This window comes from Manis javanica, chromosome 10, assembly GCF_040802235.1.
Source record: "Manis javanica isolate MJ-LG chromosome 10, MJ_LKY, whole genome shotgun sequence".
NCBI lineage: Eukaryota > Metazoa > Chordata > Mammalia > Pholidota > Manidae > Manis > Manis javanica.
Window position 1 is genome coordinate 51561207 of NC_133165.1, and position 13920 is coordinate 51575126.

Below are 13920 nucleotides of genomic sequence, written 5' to 3' on the forward strand. Positions count from 1 at the left end.
GGATACTAACAGCACGAATCCAGAATCCACTCTTGTTCATATATAGATCATAAATGTCTATAGCAAAGTGCCTCACACTGTATTTGGTGACATCTGTGGAGGAGGTCTGCCCGATTGCAAGGACAACCCCTCTCTAAGACTGAGGCAAACCACCCCTGGCAGAGAATCTCTCCCTTATCTCTTTGATTAAAAATATTATCCTACTAGCCTATAAGCTCCATGAGAACAGGAACCATTATCTTATTAAGCACTCTATCCTCAGTCCTAGTAGTAAAACAGTCGTTGCATACTCAATACTCTGTACCAGGCACTACTGCAGTCCCCATTCTACAGATGTGGAAATCCAAGTGCAGAAAGATTAAGGAGCTTTTCCCAAGTCACAGAGACAGTAGATAAGAAAAATAATATTTTAACCCAAGGAGTCTGGTTCCAGAGTCCATGCTCAAACTCTTCAATGCCTAGGACACAGTAACTACACCAACCATTTTTTTAACCATTGAGTAGGAGTCTAGGCCCTACTCAAATTTCAGAAAAGCTTTTTCTACATGGGAAACAACAGTTGTTTTCCCCCAGAGAGCTGTCACTCACCCAGTGCTGATAGCACTCAATTACTTACATTAATATTGCTCTTGTTATTTCACTAAACAATAATAATACATCTGTATTATTGCATCTGTTAAGTGCCATCTTTTCAGAGCTCTTTCCCTTTCCTTTTGCCAAGATATATTAGTAACAACCATGTGATGCCTGCAGAGTGGCTACTCTTGTCCTCACTTAATAGAGAACCTGGGGCCAAAAACAGGAAAGGTCACAATTCCAGAATAAACATAAGCGTCTAACCTTGTCCTAACCAGAGACTGTCTGTTTGGGAGCAGGAGGCCAGAGCTGGGCACCCCTTTGCCAGAACACTCCACCCAGAGCCAAGCCCCTGCCCCTCCTCACCCATGCTGTTGCAGGAGCCGGAGCCTTACTGCAGCCTTCTGCTCAGGGCTGAGGTCCGGGCAGTCTCTGAGGCCATGCAGGGCTGTGGCCCAGGCCCTGGGGGAGACCCCGTGGTAGATGATGGCCCCTGGCAAGTGGCAGAGCAGGTTCCCCAGGATGTCCACAGTGAAATCGTCAGCAATGGAGTTGTTCTGAAACCAACAAGTGGGGCTGATGGGATGACAAAACTGATCCCTTAAACACTTCCCGACCCCAAATCTCATAAAGGTCCCAGGATCTGAATCACCTATGCTGCCATGGGCTAGTAGACAGCGCAGGGCCTGATTTTCGCCCAGGGATGCAGGCCTCAAAGTCTAGGAGACCCACTGAGAGTGCGTGTGGGCAGAGATGTGGCATATGGTGAGCACTTAGAAAATAAGTGCTGTTGTCATCTTGGTGTCATTGCTCTGAGGATACCCCAGAGTTCAAAAGCCATTATGATAATAGTACAACAGTGATAAAAACAGCACTCAAATTTGTATGGCACTTGAAAGCCTTCAGGCTCCTTCTCAAAATGACAGAAGTAGCTGGCATTTATTGTCGCTAACATTATTCCCGTCATTACTATGTGCCAGGCACTGTTCTAAGAGTTTGCAGGTCTTCATTCATATCCAAAATTACTGTAAGAGATAACTACTAATATTATCTCCCTTTTAATGATAAAGAAACTGCCAGCGCATGGCAGGGCTAGGATTTACACTCAGTGTGAACTGAACTGCCCTTTGGGCCTTGGGCCTTGGCATTGAACAACATACTGCCTATTTCGTGCCTTCAATAACTCTATGAGAGAAGTGCTACTGCACCCATCGTACAAATGAGGAGACTGAGGCTCAGGGAAGGGAAGTGATTTTTCCAAAGCCACATAACCAACCAATCATTGCCAAAAGCATGCCTAGAACCCAGACTCTGTGTCTTGTGATCTTTGAAGTCCCCCAGAGCTGTCTCCCCTCATTCGGGCTCCAGGATGGCAGTCCCCAGAACCAGTGGTCAAGATGGTCCCACCCAGTGGCTCCAGAGCAGCCTTGAGACCCACAAGTCAGACGTCTGGCCATCACAGCAGGCTCAGGGTCCCAGCAAGAACCCTTGCAAACTCCCTAGAGCGGCCACGACGTGCAGAGAGGAAGGGACCATTTACTTACCAGGCATTGCTGCACTTTCCTGAGGACTAAATTCTTTTTGTGGGCATCTAAAACCAAGGAGTTCAACTGACTCTTCCCCAGGCTGATCAGAAAGGGCACACACTGGGAGGCTGGGACAGAAGCCAGGTATTGAGCCCTGGAGAGAGATGCAGGGAATGAGAGGAGGCAACAGTGGTTACTCTGTATTTGCCGATGAAATCAGGGTCCACATGCCCCAGAGCTCATCCAAGGGAAATTCTCTAAATATTTGTTCCCTCAGTGATGCTGTGGCTCCTCTTGGCAGGCAGCAAGCCTTCCACCCATTAGGCCCCTTTTCCGGGGGCAGGAAACAAACTTCCCATCATGCCCTTCTTCTATGGATGGGAAACAAACTTCCCATCATGCTCCTCTTCAGTGGGCAGGAAAAAACTTTCCATCATGCTCCTTTTCCATGGGTGAGGAACAGACTCCCCATCACGCTCCTCCTCTGTGAGTAACCCAATAGTAGCACTGATCAGAGACATAACATAGGTTGACTGATGGACTGGTTGAGGGAGATGGGGAGAAAGGAAAAGAAAAACTAGAAGAGATAAAGAGAGAGACTAACATAGTGAGGAAGACAAGACGGACAGAGCAGATAAGAGAGATGACATGCAGTTCTGTCACCCTCAGCCCAGAACTCCCCCTAAGTTCTTGACTGTGCATTCACAGCAGGGGCACGATGCCCCAAAAGGGGAGAAACTGGCTCAAGGGGAGACAGGGAGTGAAAAAAAACCTTAGTTATTTGTGACCCACCAAAGTTCAACCCTACTCAATGAAATCTTATTCCCTATCATTTCTGTCATTAGGGAAAAATTAAATGGTTCTCAGGGAGGCAAAACGAAACAAAGGCTGAGAAAGACTGCTCTAGAGCCATATGGCCTACTCATCATCACCACTGGACTGAGCAAAACCAAATTCAACACGTTCTGCCTCCTCTCTGCCACACCAGACTCCTTCTTCCTGTATCCCTAAATCTGTCACTGCTGTCTCCTTAACATCACTCGGATCTGTTCTTGCCTCTCCACTCCCAGGACCACCGTCTTATTTGTCTCTTCATCCATTCAGCAGGTATCTACAGAGCATCTGCAGCATGGTGGGTGCTGTGCTGGGCACCAGCCACAGCCATGAACAGGACCCAAGGGGCAGGCCTGGCTTTGCTCCAGCAGGAGAAAGAAACGCAGAATCCACTGAATAAAACAAGTAATTTTCAGCCAGTGATAAGTGTAAGGAAGAAAACAAAATGGCTCTGTACTGAAGAGTGAAGGTGGGGAGAGCCAGAGGAGCCACCTCTCAGGCAGAATTATTTGACCTGGGTGGGAGGAGACAGCCATGCCAATGTCCAGGTTATAGAAATAAGTTTCTGCTGTTTGCTTCCAGCCAGGCCGCCTGCATTCTGTCCTCTGCGTGGGCAGTGGTGATGAGCTCTCTGGAACATAAATCTGAGGGCTGCGCCCAGGATACAGGTGAGAGCCCTCAGGGCACCACGCAAGCCGTATACCTGACCTGGTGGTCCCTCACCTCTGTGGTCTTCTCTCTCCCATCTACTCTGCAGATACTCACCATGCATCCCCTAGAGGGCTCTACTTTTCTCACCACTGCAGGACTGAGCCCCCACCCGGGTTGTCCAAGGTGAATTCTCAAATCCCAGCCCATTCTGCCAGCTTTAGTTCAGTCTGCTCTGACCCTCCAGCCTTAAGAACACATGCCTCCTGTGTACCCAGTGCCCAATACCCATATCGATTGGAACAACACCTGGCTTTCTTAGAGAATCACCCCCTTCACACTAAGTCCTTGTGGTCTGAGACATGGTCTACACTCTCGGCTCCAGGAGCACAACATTGACCGAAGCCAATTAAAGTTACCCATTCTCCCAACCCCAGTGACTGGTTCAAGAAGAGCAAACTGGCCCAGTCAGACCTAGGAAAGTCAAACTCAAGACTTTTCTGAGAAGGATGGAAAGAAAAGTCTTTTCCTTTTCCCAGAATATGAAAGAGGAAGCTGTAACTTTGGATCTGCCAGGAAACACCACAGAGAAAGAACCTGCCTGACAGAGAAGCCTGCAGAGGAGAGCTGGGCCAAGAGACAGATGACCTCATTTGAGCCCCTGAAGTCTACCCCTGGACTTTTCAGTTACCTGAACCCCAAAATGTTTTTTATTGTGTAAGCCAATTTGAGTTAAAGTTCTATCACTTGCAACCAAATATCAATTTGATAGCATGATTGGCTTCATGATTGTCTACTTCCCCCATGAGATTGTAAGGGGAATTTAGTTACCTCTGAGAACTCGTACATAGTAAACACTCAATTGAATGTACGAAGACAATTAACAGCAAAAGAAGGGACATGTTAATAAGAGAGCCTGTCTGAAGTACCTATGTGGGGCTCAGAATTTAAATCCTGGTTCTCAGGGCCTTCAGAGTTGAAGCCACTCTCCACTCTGCCTCTGATTCCTCAGAAACCCAGGGCTGTAGAGGGCTTTTGGGTGATTTCCACCAGTCTTACTGCTGAGCCAGAGAGACGGGTCAACATTCACTTACGGGAGTGCAGCCAAGAGGAAGGGTGGCATGGAGGTCCTGGAAACTTCCCAGTATTTCCACGCCAAACAATTAACCTGAAAGATTAAAGCAGTTCTAGGAATTTAGTACAGTAATAAGAGCAAACAGAAACTGCTTTCAGTGAGCCAGGCATGGTTCTAAGTCCTCTATATATGACGACTTGTTTAACAGAACACCCTATGATGGACATACACTACCATACCCAGTTTATGGGTGAGGAAACTGTGGCAATAAAAGGGGAACACAAAAATTTAAGTCTGAGAATGCTCACCAGTTTTGTTTATAACTGCAAGAAAGTGAGATGCTAAATTAATTAAGCAAGGAGGCCATTAGATTGATGTGGCTCTAATGCCGTGGTGGCCTATGTAAGCAAACCAACCTCTAAGCCTGTAAATGCCTCAAGGTTACAAAATCAAAATGCTCAGGACAACTCATGAACAGCCAACTAGACTCTAAGCTACAGCCAATCAAATAATTTCCCTTCTTTGCTTCCACACTTTGTCTATGTCTTTCCTAACCACTTCCCATTTGGTCATCTGATTCCAGTTGATTTTTGCTCAAATAAAGTCTTAAAATTTATAATATGCCTCAGGTTATTTTTAAGCAAGATCTAACCTTAATGTCCTTCAGTTTGGGATTGATTAAATAAATTATGGTACATCCATACAATGGCATTCTATGCAACTACTTTGTTTCAATAAAGTAGATTTATATATATATGTATATGTACTTATGTACATGTATGTGTACATGGGTACATATTATTTATAAATTTTATATATTATGTATTATATATTATTTATATATTCATATATTATTACATATATTATTTATTACTTACAGTTACTATTTATATATTAATATATTGTTTATTACTTATATATTTATTCTTTATATATTATTGTTTATGAATTATATATATATCATACATACGATATATATTAACATGGAATGATGCCAATGTCCTACTTTAAGTATATATACACATGTTATATATAAAGTTAAGTAGAACAGTAAAAGCAATATGAACTCACTTGAGTTTTTTAAATTATATGTAAATGTGTTTTATAGATATACCAAAAAAAGAACCTTCAAAGTCAATAGCAAACTTTCCCCTGCAGTTACCTCTGGAGCAGGGGTTTTCAATCCCGGCACTCCTGACGTTTCAGGCTGGATTAACTCTTGGTTGAGGGCTGTTCTCTGCCCTGTGGGAGGTCATACAACACCTCTGGCCTCTGCTCACGAGGTGCCAGGAGCATCTCCCCCAAACTGTCTCCAGATACAGCCAGATGGTCTCCTTGGGAACCACCACTCCAGAAGACATGTGGGAAATTTTTACTTTCTCTGCATTGTTTTATTTTTTTATAATAATTATGTGTTTTCAGCAAATATGTAAACAACAAAGGCATATTTTCTAATGAACTGGTATTTGAAGGTTCTGCGAACTAAGGAGAGTCTGGGTAGGGAGCTTGGTTGGAGTAACAATTCCTTCTGGGACACATAGGTCTTCCCCAAAGTAGGTCTGCCCTCTATCCATCACATCAGTTGAATGGGTGGAAGGGGATCCAGGTTACAGAAATAACCTGCCTGGGCAAGACTTTTCATATAGTTCAATGGTTCTTATCAGGGAACTGTTAGAAATATAAATCATCAGGCTTCACCCCAGACCTACTTTAAGGGAACTGTGCAAATGGGATGCCTCAATCTGTGTTGCTTAACAGCTTTATTGAGGCATAATTGATATGCAAGGCAATGCATGTATTTAATGTGTGCACATTGATGAGCTCTAGAACTTACTCAGCCAGCAAAACTGAAACTTTACACCCACTGAACAATGCAATGCTGATGTTCAGGCTATCCTGATGCAAACGTAAGTTCAGGAGCCATTGAGAGTGGACGATGTAAGGCAAAGACAGGGCTTTGTTAAAATTTTGCAAATTTCTCCCCTGATCTCAAAGGATTATATAACCAAGCTTTATACTTTCCGACTTTCAGGGAGATAATACACTGCTTGGAAACTTTTTATTCACATCTGAAACACACCAGGCCAGAGTTGGGAAGATGTCTTGTATGTCCACCTGCTCCTCTTCTCAACTCTGTGTAGCTGACAGCTTCTACCCCATCTTTCCTTATTTAGATACTTTGAAAGTTAGTCACTGCCTCTAGTCTCCCCAAAGGGTTAGAGTTTCCATAAGCATTCCGAGAAATGAAGTTTTAAGTAAAAAAGAAATATTCTTATTGTTCCCATTCCTGGCTGCCCTGAAAAGGACGGGAATGATAGATAAGGGAGTGATCTTCAGTCTCAGGAGAGCATAATTATGAACATGCAAAATGGTATATCTTACAACTGTACTTTAAGGTTCAAATCTGAGTATGGCATAACCAACCTTTTGGCTATACCGACATGAGCATCTGGATCTTCTAAATAAGAACTGGAGAAAGCCTGGCTCCATATTTGGCACCCCCATCATCACTTGCATCTCAGTAATCCTGGCACACATATCTTAAGATACCATGGTCAATCCAGGACCGGGGACTGCGGTAGGGAGAGAGAATTAGGAGCAGGAAAGTGGTCTGATAGTACCTGGTATGGCGAAAGCAGGGAGAGGTTGTTCTCAAAATACTGGTAATGGGCCAGAAAGGTGTCCATGCTCATGGCATCAATGTGGGAGCACGTCACGCCTTTGACCAGCTCCCCTGTGCTAGAAAACAAAACAAGGGATCCAGGAGCAGAAGGGGACAGGGAAGAGAGGAAAGGAGAGAGAGAAGGCAGAGATGATCTGACACAGGCAACAGATGGGACTGTCCAACTCTTCCTTCTGGGAAATTGGGCTCCTGGTGGGAAGCCTCCAAAGGGCTCACCAGCCCCAGCCGAGGCACACTCTCCTACCTCAGGAGCTCCTCAGGCCTTCTGGTTGTCTTCGAAAGAAGTTCATACAGGAACAAAGCCTGAAGGAAGAAAATGGTTGGCAGCACTGACATAGCACCCACTGTGCTGAGCACAGGGGTGTACCCGCCCCGTGAGGTCCTATGGGAAGAAATGCTGTGATTCCATCTTACAAATGGGGAAACAGGCCAGACAGACTATGTTACTTATCCGGCACCACACACTTGCTAAGTGGCAGAGCTGGGATCTGAACTAGTGTCAGAGTATTTGCAGGGCCTGGCTCAACTCCTGGTGCTCCCCTCTGCTCTAGGAGGCAAACAAGGAGCAAAGCCACTGGTCAGCAGGGCTGTATACTTCCTGTGTGTTATGAAGCTGCTGACCCATTAAGGACACTCTGTTGCCCTATTTCCATGCCCATCTGCTAGTTTTGGAACACACAGCATCCCAGGAAGAAAAAAGAAGAGGGGCTGAATCGGCCAGGACAGGCTAGAAAGTACCATCAGTGATGTCACGGTGCTGGCCACACACTCCCTCAAACCCTCCCAGGTGGGCATTCTAGAAGAACAACACCTAGTAGGCAAGGGAATCATCTGCTTTGAGGAATGTAATTTTATAGAACACTTAGCTTGCAGACATGATCAAGTATAACACTCACCTATTTATAGACTCTGGAATTTTGAACATAATTCCCCATACAATAAATTACAAACTGGCATTAGGCAGAGGCATCAGGGAAGTGGCAGCCAGGCCCAGGATAAAGGAGCAGCAGGGGGATAAGTTCCCACCACTGTGTGTGGCCCCAGAGATTTCCTGAGACACAAGTTCAAGATCGAGTTCTGGGACCCTCCCAGGCCATCCCCATCCCAGGAAATGGCAATTCCATCAACCCGGTTGCTGAGACAAAAATATCTTGAAGGTATCTGTGGTGGGATGTACTTTCCAAAGCAGCCACATATTTTTTATCTAATGTGTTCTTCTGGAACCTTCCAGAATCATCACCATCCAATCAAGAGATGGAGACTACATCCCCTCCCCTTGAAGTGACATTTTGCAGCAAAAGTGATGCTACGTGACTTCTAAAGGGAGGTCACCAGAGGTGACACGGCTTCTCACGACTCTCCCTTAGGAGTCCCGAACCACCCACATAAGGCCAGCCATCCAAATCCCACCATCCTGAGGTGTATTCAGGTCCTAGGGCTACCTGTGGTTGGGAATGTCAAATTACCACAATTTTGGTGGCTTAAAACCATAGAAATTATTCTGTCACAGTTCTGGAAGCCAGGCATCCAGACTAAAGCTGTTGGCAGGACCAGGCTCCCTCCGAAGGCTACAGGAGAGCATCCTTCCCCTCCTCTTCCAGCTTCTGGTGGCGCCACATGTTCTGTGGCCTGTGGCTGAATCATTCTGTTCTCTGCCTCCCTCTGCACCTGGCCACTTGGCTTCCCCGCCTGCGTTTTCAGTCTCCTTGCCTGTGTTCTCTCTTTTGCTGCCTGGGTCTTCTCCTCTTATATGGACACATGTCACTGGACTTGGGGCCCACTCAGGTAATCGAGGATGACCTCATCCTGAGATCCTTAACTGAACTAAATCTGCAAAGACTATTTTTTTTAAAGCACGTCATTTTTCACCCACAGGTGTTAGGTGGACCTACATTTGGGGGACAGCATTCAGCCCACTCCATGGAGAGCCCACATGCAGACAGAGACATCCCAGCTGTGTCTGACAGTGGAGTCAGCCTCCAGATGACTCCAGCCACCCCCTAAATCCAACTTCATGAAAGCCTGAAGCAAGAGCCCCAGGATATGCGAGTAAACGGTAAAATGGTTGCTACCTCGGAATTTGGAGGTGGATCATCAGCCACCAGCCATCACCAGAACCTCAGCCTCAACGCCTTGCTCTCTTCTACACCCACATCCAATCTGACAGCCAGTTTGGCTGCGGTCACCTTCAAAATGCATCCAGAATCCAACCGTCGGTCACCACCTCCGTTGCTACCTTTTGTCCCTCCTCTGGATTATGGACCAGCTTCCTAACTGACCCCAGGGCTTCTGCCCTTGCTCCCCTCCACTCCATCCCCTGCAGCCCCCGAGTGATTCCTGGGAAACAAAAGTCAGATCTCGAGCCTTTCAGATGCCCCAGTACCTCCTCTTCTCACCCAGAAAAGGCAGTCCTCACAGTGGCCCACAAAGCCCTGAAGACGGGCATCTCCATGGCCCCTCTGAGCTCGGTGAGGCTGTCTCCAGCTATCCTGCCTAACAACAGCCCACTCCCCACCCTCCAAAACTCCTCCCCCACCCCCTGACTTATTCTCTCCTTATCACTCATCATTATCTAACAGAGTCACATGTACTGTGTGTTTCCCTGACTGGACAGACGCTCCATGAGGGCTGGGGTTTTTGTCTGTTTTGTTCACTTCTGCAATCCCAGCAATGAGAACAGCACCCAGCATGTGGTTGGTTCGAGCCTGACAAACATTGGATGAGTGAATGAAATGAAGGGTTAATGAATGAAAAGGAAGTGGGGAAAGTTCCCCAGCAGTGCGTCAGCCTCCACAGGGGCCTCAGGGCAGGCAGCACGTGATGACCACTAATATTTATACCACCATGGGCAGCAGGGTACAGATACATCTCACAGCATTGGCTCTCATGAGAAATTATCCCCATTTTGCACACGTGAAAACTGAGGCCAAGTGAGAGGTGGCCCCAAAGTTGATAAATGGCAGCACCCAAATTTGTGCTCGGGTCTTATTCTGCCTCGTGACTTGAATCACACTGAAATCAATTACTTGTACCAAATTAACCTTAAAACAGACCATTCCCACAAGACAGTCAGAAATTCAGGAGCGATCTGGGCATTGTGGCTGTGCTTTTGTGATTTATAATAAGAAATCTATGTTTAGACTCCCCTTTTTCTGGCACAGAGCTCCTAAAACCCCTAGAATCTCCTAAGTGAACAGAGCAATCCAGGTGTCTTTTGTTAGGTAAGCACCTAATGATAGGGGCTGGTTATGAGGGGAGTCAACCCTTTAATTAGAGGGTGGGACTTTCAGTCACACCACCCCCAACCTCTGGGGAAGTAAGAGGGGCTGGAGGTTGAGTCAATCACCAATGGCCAATTATTTAATCAACTGTGACTAGAATGAAGCCTGCCCAGAGACCCAAAAGGTGGATTTCAGAGAACTTCTGGGCTGGTGAACATGGGGAGGTAGTGGGCTCAGAGTGGGCCTGGAAGCCCCACGCCCTTTCCCCACACCTTGCTCTACACATCCCTTCCATCTGACTCCTCCTGAGTTATGTCCTTTTATAATAAACTGGTGACCTCATAAGTAAAATGTTTCTTGAGTTCCGTGAGCTACTCTAGCAAACTAATCAAACCAAAGGTGGGGGATTGTTGGACCTTCCAGGCTCTAGCCAGTCAATCAGAAGCACAGGGGACAATCTGGACTTGCAATTGACTTCTGAAGTTGAGGGTGGGGACGTAGGCTTGTAGGACTGCACCCTTAACCTGTGGGGTCTGACACTGTCCCTGAGTTAGAAAACCCACAGACACACACAGACACACACACACACACAGACACACACACACACGAATTGGTGTCCGAACAGTTCATGGCCTGACCTGACTCCTCCGAAGCTCCTTTTCCTTTAGAACTGTAGAGTTGAATCCAGGTTCCCTCCATAAATCGAAGAGAGACACTTCTTTAAAGAAAGCCCCCTGTATCTCCACGATGCCTGAAGCACTGTCTCCACCAACCATCTGCCAAAGTGAACAAAACAATAACAATCGCGTAGAAGGTGCACTGAGCTTTGGGTAAGGGCCGGGTTTCACTGGCAACAAAATCCATCAGATCCGCTCAGCGGCCCTATGAGGTGGGACCTATCCTTATCCCCGTGTCACAGGTAAGAAAACGGACGCTTATCAAGTAATTTGTTGAAAGTCACTAAGTCAGATTCAAGCTCAAGTCTTGGATTCCAAAACCTATGCTTTTATTTCAATCTCCCAGCTACTCCAGGGCACTGGTCCTTAAAGCCAGACCCTGGGATTTTGTTCCTGAAAGGATGCAGCTGGACATGGCAGGTCTGACAGAACAGGATCCCCCCAAAAGCCAACTGCCAAGTGAGAAAGGGGAATATAGGCGTGACTTTGGGTCATGGAAGGAGCTTTCTGAAGCACTCTGGGAGTTTCAGGATTCATTTTTTGTGAAAAACAAACTTTTAAAACAGTCTGTCAAGAAACGTAATTTAAGAAAAGTCTCCCAGATTCAACTGGCCAGGGACAGCACCAGGGTGTGGAAGAAATACAGCCTGGCTCCAGGGGCTCTTTCTGGACAGGAGGGAAGGTGGGCATCAGGAAAAGGCTTTCCTCGGATTCAGAACCGCCCCTCCCTCAAGCGGGGCCACCCCAGTCCTGAGGCAATGGCCCAGCGTCCTAGTCCACTCACAGCCAGTCTGGGAGCCACAGCTTGCTCTTCCTTTCTGAGGACCAGGCAGCTTGCTCTCACCTTTCTGAGGACACCTTGCTGCTGGGCAGGTGACAGGTCGGACACATGCAGAGAGACGGTGCTTCTCAGGACCTGCGAGAGGTCCCTGAGATCCATACGGTAGAAGGCCTGGGTGCTGACCCCCGCCAGAAGCATGCCCATCTGGCTGACGTTGTAGAAGGACAGCACCTGGGTGAGGCCCGGCAATGAAGAGGATGAGGCTTTGTTGACAGGGCCTTTCACCTTCGACATTCACCAGGCCCCCCACATGCCAGGTATCAAGAGAGGTGCCAGGGGCACCACATCGAGCAAGACACAGATAGCCCTCCAGACCTTCTTTCCTTCTACCGGGAAAGAACGTTAAATATCAAAGCACAACACGCATGGTAACTGCTCCATTGGGGAAAGTACTATATATAGCCCTCTGAGGCTATAGCACACATACCAAAAATCAGTGACCTGTGTGCCACAGATGGACAGGCAATGGCTCTTTTGTGAATTTGAATTCACTGACATGGTTAAAAATTGTAGGATTTTTCACAGAAATCAGATTTTTTTTTAAATCTAATATCAGGCAATACTGGGCCCACGTTGGCAACAACTGGCAAGACAACCTGAGCAGCCACCCCTGCAGGCAGGACTGGGCTTCTCAGTTTACCTAGCCCCACCCCTTCCTGCAGAGCCCTGAGGTGGTGCACTTCTCTCATTACATCACCTGATGGGCATCTGAAGCAACAAAGCTCCACGTGCCTCTATCTCCATGGAGAAGCTTGGAGCCAAAACAAAGAAACGTTTCAGGATATGAGTCTGATATTTCATGACAAATACGATTGCAGCCAGCTGCCTTATCAGAAACTATATTTGTTTTTCTCCCCACTCCTTTAGAGGAAAGACGCTAGATGGTCTTCCATATAATCAGGGCCATTCCTTGGTTCTATAAGAAGACAACTGAGTGGTTTCCTTTACTTATATTTTGCAGAATGGATAGGCTTTTATTGTCCCCAAAGAAGACAAGACCAGGTTCAAGCTCTTGGCTTCTTAGTAAAGGTCACTTCCCCCTCTGGATACTAGGAAAGAGAGAAGCCACCTTGTCCAGGGCTGGGAGGAACAGAAAGGTCTCCCTCTGCTCCCCAAAATCAAATTCATGGCGAACTGCCCAACAATGCCACGAGTTGTTCCAACATCTTCCTGTGCACTCACGTGATCCTTGCAGCCACCCTACGGAATAGCTGCTATGTTCATCGTCATCTTAACAATAGGGAAACTGAGGCAAAGCTAAATTAAGCCAATCACCCAGTGTCTTGTAGCTAGTTAACAGCAGAGCAAGGACTCCCACCCAGGTCATTCTCCTCGGCACCCTCATCTTACTGACTGGCTGCCCCTGTTGTGTGTGTATAACTGGCCCTTGGGCTTCAGGGGATTTAAAAGAGTTCAAGGCTTCATCAACTGACCTTGTTGTGGGCCAAGTATTTGGCAGACAAGATGATGACCTGGCTCTTGGCCCATCCTGAGACCTGGCTGAGAGTAGAGATGGCGCTGTGCACAGCCTCAGGGGAAAGGGATTCCAGCTGACTGTAGGTCAGGCCCACGACTGCATCCGACAATGAGCCCAGAGCCTCACTGAGGGTCTGGTTCTCTGTGGCAATGTCCAGAAGGTCAGCTTTGAGCTAGAAAAGGAGCAAACCGAATGGGGGTGGATAGCAAGCAGGACGGTGGCTCCCTCTGACTACACCCTGAGGTAGTCACGACACCCCTACGCCCCCCAGACAATGAGGTCACCCTACTGAGTGAGGATGCCTTCTCTGGTCTGGCCTTGACCTTAATATGCCACAAATTCACTCTGTGCTTCATTTAAAT

The 13920-nt window shown here is 47.0% G+C and overlaps 1 protein-coding gene across 6 annotated transcripts in view; it reads right to left on the reverse strand.

The window, feature by feature from the left end:
• The window catches only part of OTOA (otoancorin), a 71486-nt gene that overhangs the window by 20048 nt on the left and 37518 nt on the right, over positions 1–13920 (reverse strand). For all 6 annotated transcript variants that reach the window (XR_012122266.1, XR_012122267.1, XM_073215421.1 and 3 more), the window contains exons 13-20: positions 13515–13730; positions 12085–12252; positions 11202–11339; positions 7587–7645; positions 7281–7398; positions 4679–4752; positions 2121–2256; positions 943–1133 (exon numbers count right to left, since the gene is read on the reverse strand). Coding sequence is in view for 4 of the 6 variants with exons in the window: in XM_073215421.1 (XP_073071522.1) it covers positions 943–1133; positions 2121–2256; positions 4679–4752; positions 7281–7398; positions 7587–7645; positions 11202–11339; positions 12085–12252; positions 13515–13730 (1100 nt within the window). In the remaining 2 variants the exon portion in view is untranslated. The remainder of the gene's footprint in view (positions 1–942; positions 1134–2120; positions 2257–4678; positions 4753–7280; positions 7399–7586; positions 7646–11201; positions 11340–12084; positions 12253–13514; positions 13731–13920) is intronic.